We start from the raw sequence: 18,875 nt of genomic DNA, 5'->3' as shown, positions 1-18,875 counted from the left end.
AAAAAAAAAAGGGGGCGGGCTGAGCGGGGGAGGTGTGGTTTGGATCTGTGATTGACAGTGAGGTTAGCTTGAGGTAACGTAATCGCTCTGCGTCTTTAACATGGAGAATAGTACCAACTTTTTGCCAGTATCTCCACAGGTTGAGTATTTTTCTTCTCCACATTCTGTGTGGTAAAATGACGCTAGCATCATATGCTAATAAAGGCTAACGTATTAAGCTAACAATCCAGAGTGAAACTTCCATTGCAAATCTCATCACGAGGATGGAGTTCGCTGCATTCAATGCTAATTGCACTCAACCACTGTTGCCTAACTTCCAAGTTAAACGTTTTTCAAGCCAGTAGATTTTTGCTGACTAAAAGGAATTCACCTACGAGCTATGCTAAAGCTAACACGATAACAACCTATTGTTACAGAACAAGGGATGGGCGGGGCTTTTATACTGGAACTGCAGAGCATGACGTGAAACTTCTGAAATGACGTGGGACTTACACCAGTTGACCAGTCACAAAATTCAACTGTAATACCTCATTTCAACCTGTAGGGGGGGCAGCACACATACGGCTTTTGACTATATTTTCAGGAATTAAAAAGCCCCCTTTATAGAGGTCAACAGCCAAATAAAGTTGATTTTTATAGTGTTTGGTTACATGATATGAACGAGTTAGGAATGTGGGCGTGGCTAGCAAAGAATAAAAACGGCCGTTGCCAAGAAAATCGTAAAATTTACTTTCACAGATTCTTCTAAAAATTATACAGATTTGGTCGCCACCGCAAGGTGACCAAGAAATAACATGGTTGCTATGGAGATAAAACCAATGTAAAAAAAGGTGGGGGAGGGGTTGTGATTTCTGTTCATTTGAGTTATTTCCTTATTTCTTCAACCTAAAACAAACGACTTTTTTAAAATGCTTTTCTTTATCAGAAGCTTCCAGAGACATTTAATCGTTCTTCTTCCCATTCGCAGCCACAGAGAGAACATCCTTCATTGATGCAAATGAAAATAAACCACTTAAAGACTTAAATGCAGCCAAATAATGAGGACATGCAGCATTTGCATTGGAAATGTAAACTGAGGATTAGCAAACATGACAAAAAGCTTTAACAGTGAGCATCAAGTGAAGCAGATTTCCATTGTTTTCTATTAAAAAATGCAAATTATGACTGAAATGATGAATAACCTGTCAGGATAAGTTTAGAGGTTCACCTTAGAAATATATTAAAGTTAGGTGATATTTTCTAACAGATTTTCCCTCTCAGGATAACCTTGCTTCTTTTTGTAAATGTCAGTCTGCTGCTGAACTCCATCAAGGTCACGGAAAAACGGTGGAAATGTGACCTTAACGCTTCGCTGAACACATTTCCCTTCAAAAGACACATTCCAGGTTTGCACCACTTTCTCAGCAGGAGGCTGAACGGGTCGACGTCACGTCCCGGTGAGCTCCCAGGTACCGCACTACCACAGCAATCATGCTCAGCCTGACCCGGTGACCTTTACATTTCACTTCCAGCACCAGTTTGAGCTGCTGGAGTCACTTTACTTCACATGCAGTAAAAGCTGAGCTCTGGCTTCAGTCAACAGGAGCATTTAAATGAAACGTCATCATTTACCTCCAACAAGTTTCCATTAAAAACATTTGCTAGTTAGCATTAATAGTATCCTGCAAATAAATAATAAAGATCATAAACTCATAAGAACTTTAGAGGACAAAGCTGAACATTTTTTGTAATTGTAACTTTCAGAAATAATTTTCCCTCAGAAATGAAGATATTTACTGTTATGAGACTGTTTTACTTATTTCATGAGAATAATAAAAGTAAAGAAATAGAGACCATGGCTCCGCCGGACTGCAGTAACCGCCTGAAGCCGGACTCTCTGCTCTGGTCGATGTTTAGCATGACCGTCCATCCGCTGAAGGCTCCCTGGGGAAACAAACCTTCACGTCATGAATAAAGAAAAACATTAGATGTGAACGGATGTGAGCGTCTTCCTACCTGACTTTCTTTACTTCCCTGCAGAGCTTTCCTCCAGCGCATGGCAGCGGATGCGAGTTTGCGCTGCTGCGAGGTGATGGACGGCAGCGCGTCCAGGATGGAGCTGCTGCCCCACTCGAAGTCCTCCTCCTGACCCGAAAAGACAGACTTAAACATAAGATGTCTTAAAGAACCGTTCATCTCATCTGTTTTCAAAGCATTCTTATGATTATAACTATTATGATTTTGACCAAAATTAACAAACCTATGTCATTTTTTTGAACATAGTTCATGTTAATAGAGCGGCAGGAGTTTATTAGGAATTCGTCTTCCCATCCTGTTGCTGAGAGTTCTCTGTTTATGTGCTCTCCTGTTAGCTTACCACCCACTGCTAACAAATATGCTCCCTTTCAACTGTATTTTTTATCTGTAAGTCCTCCATCGTTATGGAAAACAAACACAAACTTTCATCGGAGCTCATTAAATGTGAAAAATCACAAGATTTGAAAAAAAAAAGCAAAATACAAGATAGTTTTCTAAAAAATCAAAAAAAAATAAAAATTTAAAGGATAAATCTGAAACATTTTTGTTGCAGAAAAATATTTAACTTTATTATACTGTAGTCTGGGTGAATATTCATTACTGAGGTTTTATTTTTAAAACATATTTTCTTCATCATCTGGACAAAAACTGGGGTTTCACGCTGGTGTAGTGTCCTGTCTCACCACAAGAGGGAGTTTCCACGGAGACGATTTACGTTCTAGATGCTCACTAAAGGCTTAACTTCAGAAAAAGACGAAAAAAAATCCACATTTGTCCAGGTCCTCCTTTCAAAAGTGAGATCTGGGTCGGCTTCCAGCACTGTTGTCACCATGACAACAATTCGCATCACGTACTATCGAATAGTCCACTTTTGGGGAAAAAAATGAGCTAAACTGAAGAAATAACAAGAATAAAGTACTAAATATTGATTGAATATGTATTTATTTTGTAAATGACTGTGGTATAGGCGGGATAATACCCGATGAAGTGTGTATTATGAGAAATGAACGCACTTCGCGTCCGCAAAGTGCGTTCATTTCTCAAAATACACACTTCATCCGGTATTATCCCTTATGTAACAACTGCAGGTTTTCTTTAAAAAAAGTGATAATGGAAACTTTTCGCTGGCTTTTTTTTTTATTTTTTGCTTCATCATCTGGACAAAAACATGTGTAAGAGGCGAACTGTCCCTCAGAAATGATGCTTTAGCTCGATGTTTAGCATAAATAGAAATGTCCTCCGTACTGCAAAAACAATTTAAACTTAAAATAACTCATGAATAAAGAACAAGAAATATTCATGTGTTTTGTAATATTTCCCTATGATCCCAGAGGAAACAGAAGCTAATCAAAACTGTCAGGATGGGTGAGGACTTCCTCACCTGGATGAATCCGCCCATGCAGCGACAGGCCTCCAGGTAGGATCGGTGCAGGATCCACTTCCCGGCTGCCATCGCTGCCAGATACTTCTCGTTACGCAGAGGACTCCCAACGATGATGTGGGAGCAGCTGGGGTCAAACGACTGCTTTTCCAGAACGATGCCCCCTACAGGCAGAAAAAGAGGAGTGCTCGAATATGTTGAGTTTGTGGAAAAAGAAAAGAAAACATGGAGAGCTTTTGTCCGTCTCAAGGATCTGAGACTCACCCAGATCCTCAATGAGGTGGCTGTAATCGATGCGCTCCTGAGGGCTGAGGGACGACATCTGAAACCTGGGGGGCTGCTTCTCTTTCTTCTCCTCCTGACATAAATGGAAGAACATTTTACTAAAACGTCACTTTCATTTGAAAACCTTTCTTCTTCTGGTTAAATGTGAACCTCTTTCGGAGGCTCGGGCGCTACTGCAGGTTTGGCGAGAGGAAAAGCGATGCTGGGAGCTTTAGGCGTGAGAATGTCGTCGTCTGCCTCCTCTGACGGGGGGGTAATCAGCTTCTGCCCCATGTGCTGGTCAATAACGTCGCAGGCAGCTGTAGAGACCAGAACACTCACACAGTCACTACAGTATGTACTATATCTGCAAATACATCAATATACTCTCTGTCTGGAACTAAAAGACTAGTTATGAAAACTTGTAGTCACTAAGCCATTTTATAGGGATTTAAGTGTTAAAATAAACTAATAATATATAACTGTTAAAGTTAGACACAAAAAAGTCCTACAATTATCTAAAAGTGAAAAAAAAAACATTTCTTTTGAAGCTTAAATCAACCAAATTTGATTTATCTTCTTATTTTAAATATTATTAAAGGTCCAAAATTGTGTTTAACATCTTGTTACGTTTTTCTCATGATGGAGGATATATGTAAAAAAAATATATATATATATATATATATATATATATATAAAAACATATTTTGTCTTTTTTTGTAAATGTATTACTGTTTTTAAATGTATGATTTTTTTTCTTGAAAGTTTATGACCTTTTTTCATAAATTTACGACTTTTTCTCAAAAGTTTGACTTTTTTTATCATAAATTTATGACTTTTTAATCAAAATGTATCTTTTTAAATATATTTATGACTTTATGACTATTTCCCTGTAAATTTGACTTATTTATCATAAATTTACTACTTTTTTCCTCTAAAGTTTATGACTTTTTTTAATAAATTTATGACTATTTTTTGTCGTAAATTTATGACTTTTTTATTATAAATGTATGAATTTTTTTCGTAAATGTAAAACTTTTTATCATCAAAAATGTATGACTTTTGAAAATATATTACTTTATTTTCCCTAAAATATGACTTATTTTTTTAAATTTACTACTTATTTTCTCAAAAGTTTATAACTTTTATTCATAAACATATGAATTTATTGCTGTAAATATATGACTTTTTTTCTCGAAATTTTTAATTTTTTTTTATAAATGTATTCCTTTTTTCCCTTTAAACTTATTAATTATTACGCATAAAATTTGGACTTTTTTTTCCCATAAACATATTACCTTTTTCCTGGGAATTTACGAGATTTAAAGTGATACATTTCCGACTTCGAAACACCTAAATTTAAAAGAAAAAACGTTTTGTGACTTAATTAGTCACAAATATACAACTTTATTCTCGTAATTTAGCAGTTCAGACTTTTTTCTCGTATATTTATGAGATTTTAAAGTCGTAATTTACTTATTTTGTAAACTCAACCTAATGCTCCATCGTAAACCCTAGAATGTGCTCTACAATTACATTAACCTCTGATTAGCTGCAGAAAGTTAATCTGATTTCGTTTAGTTTTTGAAGATTTTGTTGTTTTTTTCTGACGCTTGTGTACGATTCCCAAGTCAGAGTAGTTTTTTCAATCATTGCAGCACAACATGAACACATTTCTCTAAGTTTATATTTTTCCCTGAAGGACATCAACCCATTGGTGCAATTGGTACTAACATAAAAAAGTCACAGTTTTGTAAAAAAAAAAAAAAACTCAGAAATGTTGTGCTTTAAAATAGATATATATTATTTTCAATCCAAATGAAAGCAGGTTTCCATCTAGATTTCCGGTTATTTCATTCTCTTATGAGGTGGATTACCAAAACACATCACCTGTGTGCTCCTGGTCCGACCATTCTATCAGATTTTAGAGACCTTTGTGGCCCACAAGTACAAAAGTTTGTGCTCAAAACTCAGAGGTGAATTTCTGTCGCTCTGATTTTTATTTTGGTTAAAAATTGCATAATTGTATCTAAAAAAAAACACTCAGATATCTTTTAAAATAGATTAAAAGATGATTGAATAGAGCTTTCATAGGCTCTTAAAGTCGTCGTGGTTACGTTTTAAGAAACAGCACTAACCCATCTCCACCAGCTCGGAGTCGGTCATGGAGTCCTTCATCTGTGGTCCGGGTTCTGCCGTGGAGGGCGGAGGGGGCGCGAGGGGGTCCAAGTACTGCGAGGGGCTGCCGGGCCACTGCAGGTTATCCGCCAGCTTGGCCCTCTCCTCTCTGGCTGTTGGGTCGTCCCAGACGATCTGCTCGCTCTGCGACGGCTCCGTGTTCACGTCTAGAGCTGCTTCCCTGGAAACTCTGGAGACATCGACGTTTGAGGAACCACCAGAGAACAGCAGATTCCCCCTGGAAGCGGTTTGTTTACCTGAGCGCTTCCAGAGTTCTCCTGCTTCCACTCCGTCCCATTCGGCTCCCTTCAGGTGTGTGGGGGCCCGAGTCGGCGCCGCCTGACCCCATCCTCGCCAGCCTGACGGACGTGCGTCTGCCTGTCGTCAGTTTGGTGGCTGACATGATCTCCTGCAGCTGTTTCTGCAGGTTCTCCCTCATTTCCAGAGTATCTAAACATCAAACCCACTTCAGTTCCGCCGCTCTTTCAAACCAGCACAGATTTGAGGGGAAACCCACCTGTCCTCTCTGAGTGATCGAGATCTTCCGGCTCCACGCTTCCATCACTCACACGGCGCAGATCTGGAGCTTCTTCTGAAAAACTCAGCTAAAAACCAAAGAATGCTCGCTTCAGAAACGAGAGCTTTGGGGTAAATGACGGCCACGTTTCCACACACCTTGGCTGCAGCAGCGTCTCTCCGTTGTGTTCGTGTTAGAGGTGGAGATCTCTGGGAGCTGCTGGGAACCTGGCTCAGGTTGAGGCTCATCTTAGGGTTGTAGGTGAAAGGAAACAGGGACTCTGGAACTCGCCTCTGCTCATCAGCACACTAAACCAGAGACGTTTAAAGAGATCTTAGGATCATTTTTGTCCGATTAAGTCAACAATTCATTTTAAAATTAGTATTTTTACATAATAGAATAAAGAAAACTGACACATATTCATCACATAGGGATGCTACAATTATTTTAATAGTCGACTAATCACTGATTATTTTTCCAGATTAGTCAACGAATCAGGTATTGCGTAAACTGGATGTGAAGCACACATCTTAACCATCATTAGCTTTAAACAAACTAAAAACTAGAAAAGCTGCATTACCTGTGATAATGCTAGTGTGAATGCTTTTGCTGAAAGTAGTTGCTAAAGATGTTGAAGCTTTTTGCTGAAAATGATGATGCAATTTACTTCAATTCCTGTAGGGGTTTGCTGAAAATGTAAAACTATTTGCAAAATTACATTTGAATTAAATTTGAATTAAATTAAATTAAATTTGCTAAAAGGCTGGAAATTCAGTTGAAGAACTATGAAAGAGCGCTGAAATTGACCAACATTTCTGAAAAATTTGTAGTAAAAATCCCTAACTCGTGTTTCTTAAATATGGGCTCAAATCCAAATTAGCCAAAGGAAAAACCTTAGTACATGACAAATTAGCCAAAAATAAGCTATATCGTTGCTTAAATACTAGCTAAACTCCAAAAGAGCAGATTATTCCTCCGTAAACTACATTAGTCAAAAATGTTTGTTTGTTCCTGAAATAGAAGCTAAACTAAAAATTACCATAAAAAACCCCAGTAAAAAACAAATTGGCCAAAAATGTATAAATGTTGCTAAAATATTAGCTTAACTCCAAATTACCATAAAAAACCTCAGTAGAAAACAAACTAGCCAAAAAGCTAACTCGCTTAATAACTAGCTAAACTCCAAAGTAGCCTAGAATTCCTCAGTAAACTAAATTAGTCAAAAACATTAGCCTGTTGCTAAAATATAAGCTAAACTCTAAATTAGCATATATAACCTCATTAGATAACAAATTAGCCAAAAATTTTAGCATGTTGCTAAAATATTAGCTTAGCTCCAAATTAGCATACAAAACCTCAGTGGATGCCAAATTAGCCAAAAAGCTAGCACAGTGCTCAAATACTAGCTAAACACCAAAATAGCTGAAAATTCCTTAGTACACAAAATTAGTCAAAAACATTAGCATGTTGCTAAAATAGACGCTAAACTCTTAAGTTAGCCTAAAAAACCTCAGTAGATGACAAATCAGCCAAAAAAAAAAAAAAATTGGCATGTAGCTGAAATATATATTTTTTGAAAATTACAATAAAATATGAAAATATAATATATTTAAGTATCTAAAACGAGGAACAATGTATGAGTAAAGTTTTGATCTCACTGACTCAAATATAAAAAAGAGAATTTTTTGGTGCTGAAGGCTCACACCTTTACTACACTCTGACTACATGTAATGTAAAGTAACGACTAGTCGACTATTAAATTAGTCGTCGATTAGTCGACTAATTGAAGCAGACCTATTATCACACACTTCATAAACAACAACTGGAGGGAAACTTACGGCCTGCAGCCAGCACTGAGAGACCACATGCACCCCCCTCTCCTTGGCTCCTTTGTATTCACGGCTGTTGTCGCCCACCCGGCCCTGGTAGATGTAGTGCGTCACCGTGTCGTCAAAAGCCCACCTGTAAAAAAAAACAAGAAACGGGTTAGATTTCATTTTCATGAAATAAATATATCGTCATAATCTAAAGAAAATCGTGTTTTAAAATGCTCTTTTTTCTCATGATGGAGAACATATACCAAATAATTTAAGATTAAAACTGACTTTTTCTTTATTGAAATTGTAATGGATTAAATTCAGTCGAAAACCGGCGGTTCGAAAAAACTCAGATTTGTGACTCAACAGCCATGGGCGGGGCTAAAGTCTCCTTCTCCGCTACAATTCTTAAAAAAACAAACAGATTTGTTTTCCTCGTCTGAGCATCGCTATCAGACTCTAAACTGCACTTCATGATAGCTCTGATACCACTCGCCGTTTTTGTTCTACGCTAATATTAGCATGAGCTTGTGAGGTGCTATAAGCTAGCAGAAGAGACGACAAACTAAATTAAATCAATTTTTATATAAGCTTGTTTTTTGATAAAAGTAAAAACAAATAAACAATGAAACATTGAAATAAGGAATATTAATTGAAATAAATTATTAGTAGTCTAGTGAAAATTCATAAAACATGATAAAATAGAGGGCTGCACGGTGGCGCAGGTGGTTAGCGCTCTTGCCTCACAGCGAGAAGGCCCCGGTTCGAATCCCGGCTGGGACCTTTCTGTGTGGAGTTTGCATGTTCTCCCCGTGCATGCGTGGGTTTTCACCGGGGACTCCGGCTTCCTCCCACCGTCCAAAAACATGCTTCATAGGTTAATTGGTGACTCTAAATTGTCCCTAGGTGTGAATGTGAGAGTGTATGTGTGTGTGATTGAGGCCCTGCGACAGACTGGCGACCTGTCCAGGGTGTACCCCGCCTTCGCCCATCAGTAGCCGGGATAGGCTCCGGCACCCCCGCGACCCCGAAAGGGAGGAAGCGGTCAAGAAGATGGATGGATGGATGATAAAATAGATAAATAAATATGAAAATAATCTAATAAAAGTAATAAAAGGTTAAAAATATGGGTTTTGAGCCTTTTCTTTAAATAATCTATGCTCTCTGCAGCTCTAGGGGTTTGATTTGAGCTTTTTTGTTAGTTTAAACATGTTCACCAAAATGCTGAAACAAATTAATAAGTGAATTCACACCTTAAATGAACTAAAATCAGAGTTTTCCTCTAAAATATACTGAATAAATATAATAAAACAGTAAATGTGATGAAACAACAACAGAGAAATTCATAATTTCAAAGTTTTGACATACTTTTGATGTTAAAAGACAAGATTTAAAAGGGTAGGCATCAGCAGTAAAGACAAGTTTTGATCAAATGTCTTAAATTGAATTTTTAAAACACGTTTAAAAGGAACTTGGAATAAAAGAGCTTGTTGTGTGGTTCACTGCAGCCTAACATGAATGAGAAGTCAATCTTATTAGTCATTGAAAAGGTGATATATAATGAATGCGTGATTGTAATGTTGGGACGTTGAGAGATGTAGATGATCTAAAGATAAAGCTGCAGTCAAAACTGTTCGTGTGCCTCGGATTCAACCAGCCAAATGAGGAATTTATGCCATTATTAAAAGACCAAAGGTAAACATTTTACAATAGAAAGAAGTAAAGTTGTTAGTTAAACTACCTTATGAAAGCTTCATGCTGAAGGTGTAAGAAAAAGTGACAGAACATCAGAAATAAGTATGAATGGTTTTGAGTAATGAAGAGTCAAAAACCTGAAGTCTGCTCCAAGCGAGGCGGCGACGGCGTTCAGTTCAGTCTGCATTCTGCTCAGCTTCTTTCCCACACAGACCACAACTCCCACCAGCGGTCCGGCTTCTTTCTGTGGCTCCTTCTGAGGAAAACAAAGTGTCATTTTTAAGACTCACTCTGATGAAAACTGTGTTTTTTTTTATCATATTCTTGAGGCATTTTTCTGAATATGAAGGACATTTATTAAGAAATGTATTTATTTATTTTTTAACTTGTCCTGTCCAACAGCTGAGCAAACAGAAACGAACCTCTAGTGCTAAACTTTATTTATTATTGATCAGTTTGTGTCTATTTTTCTTTTTTGTTGAACCGGAATACAATCCATGAAGATCTTCACTTCTTCGACCGAGCCGACATCCGAATCAGTGCCATACTGTTGGACATTTCTCATATTGATGACATTTTTATGTAGCAGCGGTGAAGATTTACGCTGGCGAGACACAGGGAGGGGGATCGGGGGTGGAGCATCAGAAGCCACGCCCCCTCAGAGGAGATTTTGGACATAGAGGCTTCAAATTACCATGAAAAATGTTGTTTTAAGATATTTAGGTTGTGGGATTTTGGTTAAAAACTTCATAATCATAATTAAAAAAGTAAAAAATAATAAATGTCAAATGAACATTAACACTTAAATAGCACTTTTGTGAAGTAACTTAAATAATAGGAAAAAAATAGCTATTGTTTAGTAAATATAGGTGATAATTAGTCATGTGAGAAAATGTACGTGATCTGTTCATGACATCCAGACTTCTAGTGGAGTATTTATCTCGAATAATAAGGTAGAAATGTAAAGAGCTGGTCATAATGTATGTTTATATTTTTTACTTGTGTATTTAATTAATGTTCTGTCCAGGGACTACAGATGAAAAAAAGATTTGGGCTAATTCTGGCCCGTTCTGGCCCACTGTGCATGTGAAACAAACTAATACATAAAATAAATAACATTAAACTAAATAACCGATATCGATTGAGTCATCATCCACGTGATTGGGCCTGATTTCGGATCAAGTGATTGGATTGGGACATCCTTACTAAAACTTACCTCTAAAAGGTTTGTAGTCTTTTAAAAGGATGATGGGATTGGGACTTTAAACACAAAAGGAACTAAACAACATACTCAGCGGGAAAATGTTGAGTTTACCTCCTCGTTGGTGCATTTTCCCAATTGGGGGCTTGCAGAAACTGCTTCCATTTCTGAGATATTATTCCTTGAGCTATTAGCCAAAGCTACTTTCAGATTCCTGTTGACGACGTCGGTCAGTGGAGTCTCCGCCTTCTCGCCGGGTTTCAACCTCCCGGCTGGCGTTTCCAAAGCTCCGAGTGCATCCTAAGGAGGAAAAAAAACACAAAAGATTCACATCAATATAGTAATGACGTCTTCCTTCTTCTGGTTTTGATGAATCCCAACCTTGACGTTGAAGGACGGCCGGAAGAGCTGATCTCTGCTGAGGAAGCGGGAGGGCGTGTCCAGCTGCAGCGACGCCTCCTTTCTTTTGCTGCTCTCTTTGGGAGTGCCGAGCCCGTCTTTGGGCTTCATCTCATCCAGAACGGAGCGAAACACTTTGCTCTGAAAGCGACCCAAATCTAGAGGGGTGACAGCTTTTCCGCTCTGCGGACCCGGCAGAGGGATTTCTGGAGAGTTACGAGCCGCCGGAGCCGGTTTCTGGGAACCGCCAACGAAGCTCTCGTCCTCCCTCTCTGTAGAGGAGGAGAACGTCAGAGAACAGATAATCCAAAATATAAATCTCCACAGACACAAATACTCTGAACCTGGTGAAGGAGGCAGATCAACCAGAAACTTCTCCTCTGCTGCCTTCTGTCCCGTTCGGGCCGATTCCAGAATCCAGAGCATACTCACAGCCGGGAGGCCCCACTTCTTTGCTGCCTGGTACTTTGTGCCGTCTGGACTCTGCAAAACCAGATGAGTGCTGGCCACCATGCCCTTCTTCTTAATGGCAAAGCGCACAAAGTAATCCTGGACACTGAAGCAGACAAAAGAGAAGGATCCACTTTAAAAGACACAGATTTAATCTTTAGAATTATCATTTTTTAATCTATTTTCAAAACGTTTTTTTGAGCCAAAAAAATGTAGAAAGCAGAGCGGTAGGAGTTCATTAGAAATTCATCTCTGAGATGTGGGCGGAAATGTTGGAGTAACCCCACCCGTCTGTGCACTCTCCTGCTAGCTTACAGCCCCTCACAACCTAAGTTCACAAAAATATTCGAGCTATTCAGTCGTACAAATATTTTTTGCCAGATAAAGGACAAGGAAAACAAAGACGTTCATGGATCTCTTTGTCTACTAGGAGCAGAGCAGGGAGCTTGTGGCCCGCTCAGAATATTTTTAACGTTACAAATACAAATACAAATACGTTACAAACTGGATATTTTGTCATAGTTTTCTGAAAGACCGACTCCAATAAAAATGTGTTTTTAACATGTTTTGAGTCATTTTTCTGAGTATTTCTTCATTCAAATTGTTGAGGCTCAGGAGCAGACGAAAAAAATGTCATTTTAAAACGCTTGTAGAGGTGGAGATGGTGAAAACTTCAGTGTTTTACTTCTTAACAAAAATTTAATTCTTGGTGTTGCCTTGAGGGGTACTTTTTAACCATAAAGAAAGGAATTAAAAAACAAAAAAATAAAAAAAAAATTATAAAAGAAATTTTAAAATGATTAATTAATTTAAATTACATAAATTAAATTACATTTAAATTAATTTAAAAAGAAACGTAACAAATTAATTACAAAAATTTAAAAATAAATTAAAAAAGGAATTAAAATCATAATAAAAAAAAAATTTAAAAAAAGAAATGTAAAAAAAACAATTAAAATTAAAAAAAAATTTTCATTTAAAAAGATTAAAAAAGAAAAACATTTAAGGCTCAGATATAATAATTCAAGACATTTTCAAAGCGGTATTTCCAAAATCATGAATTCAATACTTTTAAGATTTTTTAAGACCCCATGGGAACTCTGAAACTGTACGGCTGGATAACTCCAACATCTCTCGCCATTTTTGATGCACCAGAAGTATTACGGTGTTAGCTAGCAGGAGGAACTCGTTCTCATCCCAAACTCGTCACATATAGACGTTTGGTTAGAGACCCCCCCATGCTGTTCGTAAAATCAAAGGTCCGAAACCCTGGGAACATGGTACCAGATGGAAGAAAGTGTATAAAAAAAAAAAGGATGATAGGAAATGAGGGCAGGCTTACTCTGCATCAAAAGTCCTGCCCACAATTTAGTGGAAAATTTCTAATGAACTCCTGCCGCTCTGCAGAAACTATGTCCTAGAAAATGACAGGTTTTTGTCAAAAAAAAGCATAATTATAATTTAAAGACGACTGGATTTGATAAATCATAGTGGATCAGCCCGACTGTTAATGAAAACATTCAGCTCATCTTACTCGGCTCCGACATGCTTGGCCAGCTCGATCAAAGACTCCCTCTCTGCTCCGATGAACTGGCTGACTGAGAGAACGCAGCCCTCCAGAGGAAAGCAGCCCTCCCTCACAGCCACAGGCGTGAACAGCGGGTTGGAGGACGGCGCCAGAACACTCTCCTTCTCCACGCACACGGCCTGGAGCGGAACGCCAAAGAACATGTGAGAAATCCAGGATTTCCAGAGGAACATGACGAGGTTTTGTTCTTACCAGCCACGTGTCCGTGACCACCTCGTCTACTGTGGCCTCAACCGAGCATCCCAGCAGAGGAACCACGGCGTAGTCGGCCACCACGCGAGAGCGGCCAGCCAGCACTTTTCCTCCGTGTTCAATCGCCAGCGAGGAAAGCTGCGCCTCGGCCTCGCCGCCAAAGCCCACGAAAAGAAAAGACTTCCCAGAAAACAGTTCGGTCCCGCAGAATTCCTGCAGAGTCGAGTCCTGCTCCGCTCCTCTGGAGAGGCTGGGAGGCCGAGGGTGAACTTCTGCAGCGACAGACTTCCTGCTGCTGCAATCAGCAGCTGGTGGAGGCATGTCAACTGGAGGACGAAACATTTACCGTCACATCCACTGAACCGAGTGAGCCCGATTTATTCAAATAAGTCTTCAATAACAGATCCGTACCCACGGTGGGATCATCATCCATGTACTGGGAGAGCAGGTCCTCCTCCAGCCGGCTTTGTTTGGGCGTGACGGGGCTGGAGAGAGGTGGACCGGCAGAAAGCCGAGGCTTCACCACGTGAGCGGCGGGCACAGGTGTAGAGTCGGGAGGCAGACAGTCGGGATGCAAGTACTCGGCTTCAGGGAGGAGTCTGCCTCTGGAGTAACTGTCCAGCAGCCACTGCACGGTGACGACGTGAGGTCTGAGAAGAACACAAGAACCGAGTCTTCACCCCCAAACCTGATCTGTGTTACAGGATCTAAACAGATAAACTTTATGGTTTCTCTATATTGTACCAAACTTGATTTCATTTTCAAACACAAAATAAAATAGTTAAATATTAGGATTAATATGACAGAAAAATGGTGACAAAGTGCTTGAAGAAAAATCCCATATTTAATTTTAAATTTACCTGCACAACCCTTGAAATCACATTTAAAACATTAAAGATTTCGAGACACAAAGGAGATGAATGTTTTTGCCAAACCTATAAACTGCTTTAGGAAGAAACTTGTTGAGCTCCTGGTCCAGCTCTCCCATCACCACGTGTGTGAGCTCCTCGCTCGGTTGGTTGAAACGCAAACCTCCGGCATTGTTGACGAGACGCCGCAGCTTCTCCAGCTTCTTCAGTGGAAAACCGCACAAATACAGCTGTGCAACAGCAAGCGCACAACGTTACACCCTTCACTTTCAATCGAGCATTGACAGTAAAAGTGAGCTGACGAACAGCGATCTACCTTACAGCCGTCCAGTAAATCCTCAGCAGGACAAACCGTGAGATCCAAACCCTCGATGGGGTCCGCCGTTTCCAGGCGGCTGATGGTGAAGGCCGTGTCGTTAACCGCCACGCTGGTGCTGACAGAAATGTTGCTCAAGCCCAAAAGCGAAGGACCGTCTAAAGGAGGCAGACACGTTTTGTGTTTGTAGAAAACATTCTCTTAAGGCGTAAACAGTGAATGTTGAGTCTTGCCTTCTTTCGTTCCGTTGCCAGTGGGGGTGGAGGTGTGCGGTCGGTTGGTGTGTGACGCCTGGCGCTCCACCGTGTACCGGCTCTCGTCCTGACAGAAACCTTTGTCTATGCTGTCGAACAGCCAATGCAGAGACACGCAGTACACGTTCCACTTACGAGCGCACTCGTACTTCTGACCTGAAACCAAACACCACAAGTTGTGAGAGCGGTATTACTAAATCTATTTTTTTAATAATGAAACACTTTTAAAAGAATTACAGGAAAACAACCAACTAAGAGGTTAATTCTAAAGCTAGTTCTCTGTTTAAAACTGAAACATCTGTTATAAAATTGAACCAAATTGTGGGTAAAGTGAATCGTTGCATCTCTACTCTCTGCAATTATTTACTAAGAAAGTGCAAAACTGTGTGATGTGCTAAATTTAATATTGTTTTTTGACATCACAACAGGCTCACTATGATTCTCATTGTTTCTTGCTTTTTATCAAATTTTAAAACGATTTTTCAGATTTTTTTTTTTTTAATAATACACAAATTATTTATGTCAAACAAAAACAAAACTATGAGGTTTAGGTTGAGGTTTGAGCTGAATTGTGGTGGAAGTGAATTGTTGCATCATTATTATTAGCACAGCATCAGCGTTGACAGAAAGTGAAAGTAAATTGATCTAGTTTGATTTATTTTAGTATTTATATACATTTTAATAGGAAGATTATTTTAATCTAGCACTTTGTTTTATACTTTTCCTTATATTTTTTTGTTCTTGCTTCTGCACGAGTGTACAATAACAAATAAAGACTATTCTATTCGAATTATCGTGTGATTATAATGATAAAAACATCTTTCATCATGACAATATTTGGGAGATAAAGCTTGTAAAATAGCAGTAATGTGTATTAGAGTAAAATACACTAATATACAAAATATATATATTTTAACTTTTTATTTAAAGGTTAAATATTAACTTTAGAATATGACAAAAAAAATGACTAATATGTTAAACAATTAGTAAGCATGTTAGTGAGCATTTATGAAGATAACAACGTATCAGGTAATTCAATTCAATTTTATTTACATTGCCCAATATCACAAAAACAGCTGCTTCATTAATTTTCATGCCCGTGATTTTATATCAATTGGTCGATCTTTAAATATAAACAATAAATATCTAAACCAAACAACTAAATTAAACTGGTAACTGCTTTAAAAATACAGGTTTTTTTCAACCATTGTAAAATATTTTCAAATATTTTCAGGTCTCACCTGTTGGTTCACTGACGATGAGGTGCGTGCACTCATTCATTTTGAGCTGGCCGGTGTATTTGGCGCCGTGCTGTTCACAGACGCGCTGCACCTCTTTGCGTTCTGCGCTGGACAGGCCCGTCACACAAACAGTGCAGCCCATCAGCACCGGACACAAATATACATCCAGAGGCAAGTCTGTGTATCTAAAAAGACTGAAGAGAGAATACAAAATGTAAATTTACAGGAAAATGTATAACTTATTTGATGAAAAAGCTGTAAGCTACTCATGTGGGAGTGAAAAACTGTAAAAAGAGGAACAAAAAAAAACTATCAGCTTTTAGAATGAAGTTTTATGCAATAATGATCACAAATGAGCGCATATGTGATAATAACATAAAAAAATATTACTACAAATGAATCAGGGACTTTCATACCAATCCTGAGACTTTTCCCAGCAGGTTTTGACCCATGCGGGTAAGAGGATGGGTTTACCCAAGTTGGCGGCCACCAGATATTTTTTGCTTCCAACCTCTCCTGCAATTAAATGTGTGACGGACACATTAAGATCCAGACAGGCCCGTCCGCCCATGAGCTGCACTAGATCCATCACATCCACCTGCAGAGTGAGACAAAAAATAAACATTAACATTGTTAGGGATGAAGATACTAAACCTATGGTAAAATCATCGTAACAGAAAAACACCAGAATTGTGTTTTGGTGGTCCATTTAGCCTGCAGTACACCCCACAATGATTTTATTTGAAAGAAAAAGGTGTTTTGGTTCTTATGGGTTAATGTCAGTTTATGAGTTCATGATTAGATTTTGATTTAAACTTTATTTTAAAGAAAAGTTCCTATTCGTTTAATTGCTAAAAACAGTTTTTGCACAACTGGCGATTTGATCTAAGCAAAAGTAGAAATGTCAATAATTCAATTATTATATTCTCTGCATCAAAAAACAAACAGAAAAGCTGTATGTGCCAAATAAATTTGTCTGTTTTAAAGGGAAAATAATCCACAGATTTGATGAATTTGTGTCCCATCAAACCAGTAAACTAGTTTTTAAAACTTTAAAATATCCGTGCAATACATGAAAATTACACAACTATAATAAAATGGCAAAACAGCAACAACTTTTTTTTAAAGAATGACTAGGACTCACTCGTGCAGCTTTTTCCAGGCTGGTGCAGGAAATGGTGACATCAGCCATGGCCATGTTATAGACGGGCTTCTCTGCTTTTGGGACGCAGCGCTGCTGCTGCAGGCAGTACAACACCACCAAGGGGCTCACGATTCTGCAGCCAAGCTGCACGGCACAGAGAAAGAATCATTTCCAAGAGTTCAAAGGAATCCTCTTAAGAATTTTGGCTTCACTAACAAACCTTCTTGCAGTGCAGAAATGCTTTAGTTGTAAAACTGCTGAAAACAAACAGAGACTTGTCCTTCTCTTCCATCTTTAAAACATCTTCCTCTTTAACCTTCTTTAAATACTTCTCAGACTGCAGCTCCAAAATGGCCTGTTAGAATATGACAACAAAAATACATAAATGAACATCTAGGGGGGAAAATTCTGCAGAAAGGAGCATACAGTTGTATTTACCTCATAGGCTTTAGCAGCATATTCTGTATTGGATCTTTTACTCTCCACAAACTTCACAATGAAGCGCTCCTTTTCCACTTTGGACATGTTGAGTCTACACAACAGTCAAAATAAAAGTTGGAACGTTGTTATTTGAGCAGCTTTCTCAAGATTCAGGAAAAAATAAAGGCAAATAAACATATTTAAAAGGTAAATTTTATTAAACAGTGAGGACAAAAGCCTAAAAAGTATAATTTTAATTGTGGACACGATAATAAATGTAGCATTTAGGAAGCTGCTACAATCTGGGACAGTAGAGTCAGCTAATATCTTAATTAATATGTTAGCACTTGGCGCTAGCTGTTCTTTATTCTAGCTAAATGTTAAGTAAAATTACCCCAATTGGTTCAAAAAACACACCAAAAAAAAAAAATCCCCGTCAATATGACAAAATGTTATACAGTATAGAACCCAAGAACTAGCCTTACACAATAGAACGTTGGTAACTACTTACCTTCTACAAATCCGCTTAAACTAGTCCTCTAAAAAGGCTGCAATACAGATAGTATTTAATCAAGATTCCAGTGTAATTTTAACATAACTTTTAAAAAGTTTTAAGGAATTGCTAGAGTGATACTTTCACTTCTAAGTCAAAACTAGCTAAATAGAAAACGTCACATCGGGTTAGCTAACATTCAAATTGTCATGACTTTGTAAAAAAATGAAAAATACTAAAGTATCAATTTACATTCGTAAAGTTAGTGTTAAACACTCTCTTTTTCCAGTAAATAATAAATACATTGACATAAATACACAGCTTAATACTAATAAAAAGAAAAACTCAGCCAAAATGAAATGCAGTTATTTGTTGACATTATTCGCGCCTTTCGGCGTAACTTCCGGTGTTACTCCGTAATGCGTCCGAGTGGAATCAAG

General features: G+C 38.3%; 1 protein-coding gene across 2 annotated transcripts in view; it reads right to left on the bottom strand.

The window, feature by feature from the left end:
• topbp1 (DNA topoisomerase II binding protein 1) overlaps positions 1 to 18,875 on the bottom strand; it is a 20,219-nt gene extending 1,344 nt beyond the window's left edge. Inside the window, exons 1-26 of one of the 2 annotated variants that reach the window (XM_024279995.2) lie at positions 18,454 to 18,875; positions 17,961 to 18,054; positions 17,743 to 17,877; positions 17,523 to 17,666; positions 16,795 to 16,976; positions 16,379 to 16,572; positions 15,117 to 15,293; positions 14,884 to 15,041; positions 14,634 to 14,797; positions 14,110 to 14,348; positions 13,699 to 14,024; positions 13,453 to 13,625; positions 11,813 to 12,024; positions 11,451 to 11,740; positions 11,184 to 11,369; positions 10,006 to 10,124; positions 8,195 to 8,318; positions 6,515 to 6,664; positions 6,357 to 6,444; positions 6,097 to 6,289; positions 5,800 to 6,029; positions 3,833 to 3,981; positions 3,662 to 3,755; positions 3,398 to 3,561; positions 1,996 to 2,124; positions 1,834 to 1,923 (exon numbers count right to left, since the gene is read on the bottom strand). In XM_024279995.2, the coding sequence (XP_024135763.1) occupies positions 1,834 to 1,923; positions 1,996 to 2,124; positions 3,398 to 3,561; positions 3,662 to 3,755; positions 3,833 to 3,981; positions 5,800 to 6,029; positions 6,097 to 6,289; positions 6,357 to 6,444; positions 6,515 to 6,664; positions 8,195 to 8,318; positions 10,006 to 10,124; positions 11,184 to 11,369; positions 11,451 to 11,740; positions 11,813 to 12,024; positions 13,453 to 13,625; positions 13,699 to 14,024; positions 14,110 to 14,348; positions 14,634 to 14,797; positions 14,884 to 15,041; positions 15,117 to 15,293; positions 16,379 to 16,572; positions 16,795 to 16,976; positions 17,523 to 17,666; positions 17,743 to 17,877; positions 17,961 to 18,047 (4,197 nt within the window). In that variant the 5' untranslated portion in view covers positions 18,048 to 18,054; positions 18,454 to 18,875. The remainder of the gene's footprint in view (positions 1 to 1,833; positions 1,924 to 1,995; positions 2,125 to 3,397; positions 3,562 to 3,661; positions 3,756 to 3,832; positions 3,982 to 5,799; positions 6,030 to 6,096; positions 6,290 to 6,356; positions 6,445 to 6,514; positions 6,665 to 8,194; positions 8,319 to 10,005; positions 10,125 to 11,183; positions 11,370 to 11,450; positions 11,741 to 11,812; positions 12,025 to 13,452; positions 13,626 to 13,698; positions 14,025 to 14,109; positions 14,349 to 14,633; positions 14,798 to 14,883; positions 15,042 to 15,116; positions 15,294 to 16,378; positions 16,573 to 16,794; positions 16,977 to 17,522; positions 17,667 to 17,742; positions 17,878 to 17,960; positions 18,055 to 18,453) is intronic. The other variant, XM_024279996.2, reaches the window with a different exon arrangement.

Source organism: Oryzias melastigma, linkage group LG20 (genome assembly GCF_002922805.2).
Source record: "Oryzias melastigma strain HK-1 linkage group LG20, ASM292280v2, whole genome shotgun sequence".
In the NCBI taxonomy this organism is placed as follows: domain Eukaryota; kingdom Metazoa; phylum Chordata; class Actinopteri; order Beloniformes; family Adrianichthyidae; genus Oryzias; species Oryzias melastigma.
This window is presented reverse-complemented; position numbering and strand designations above follow the sequence as displayed.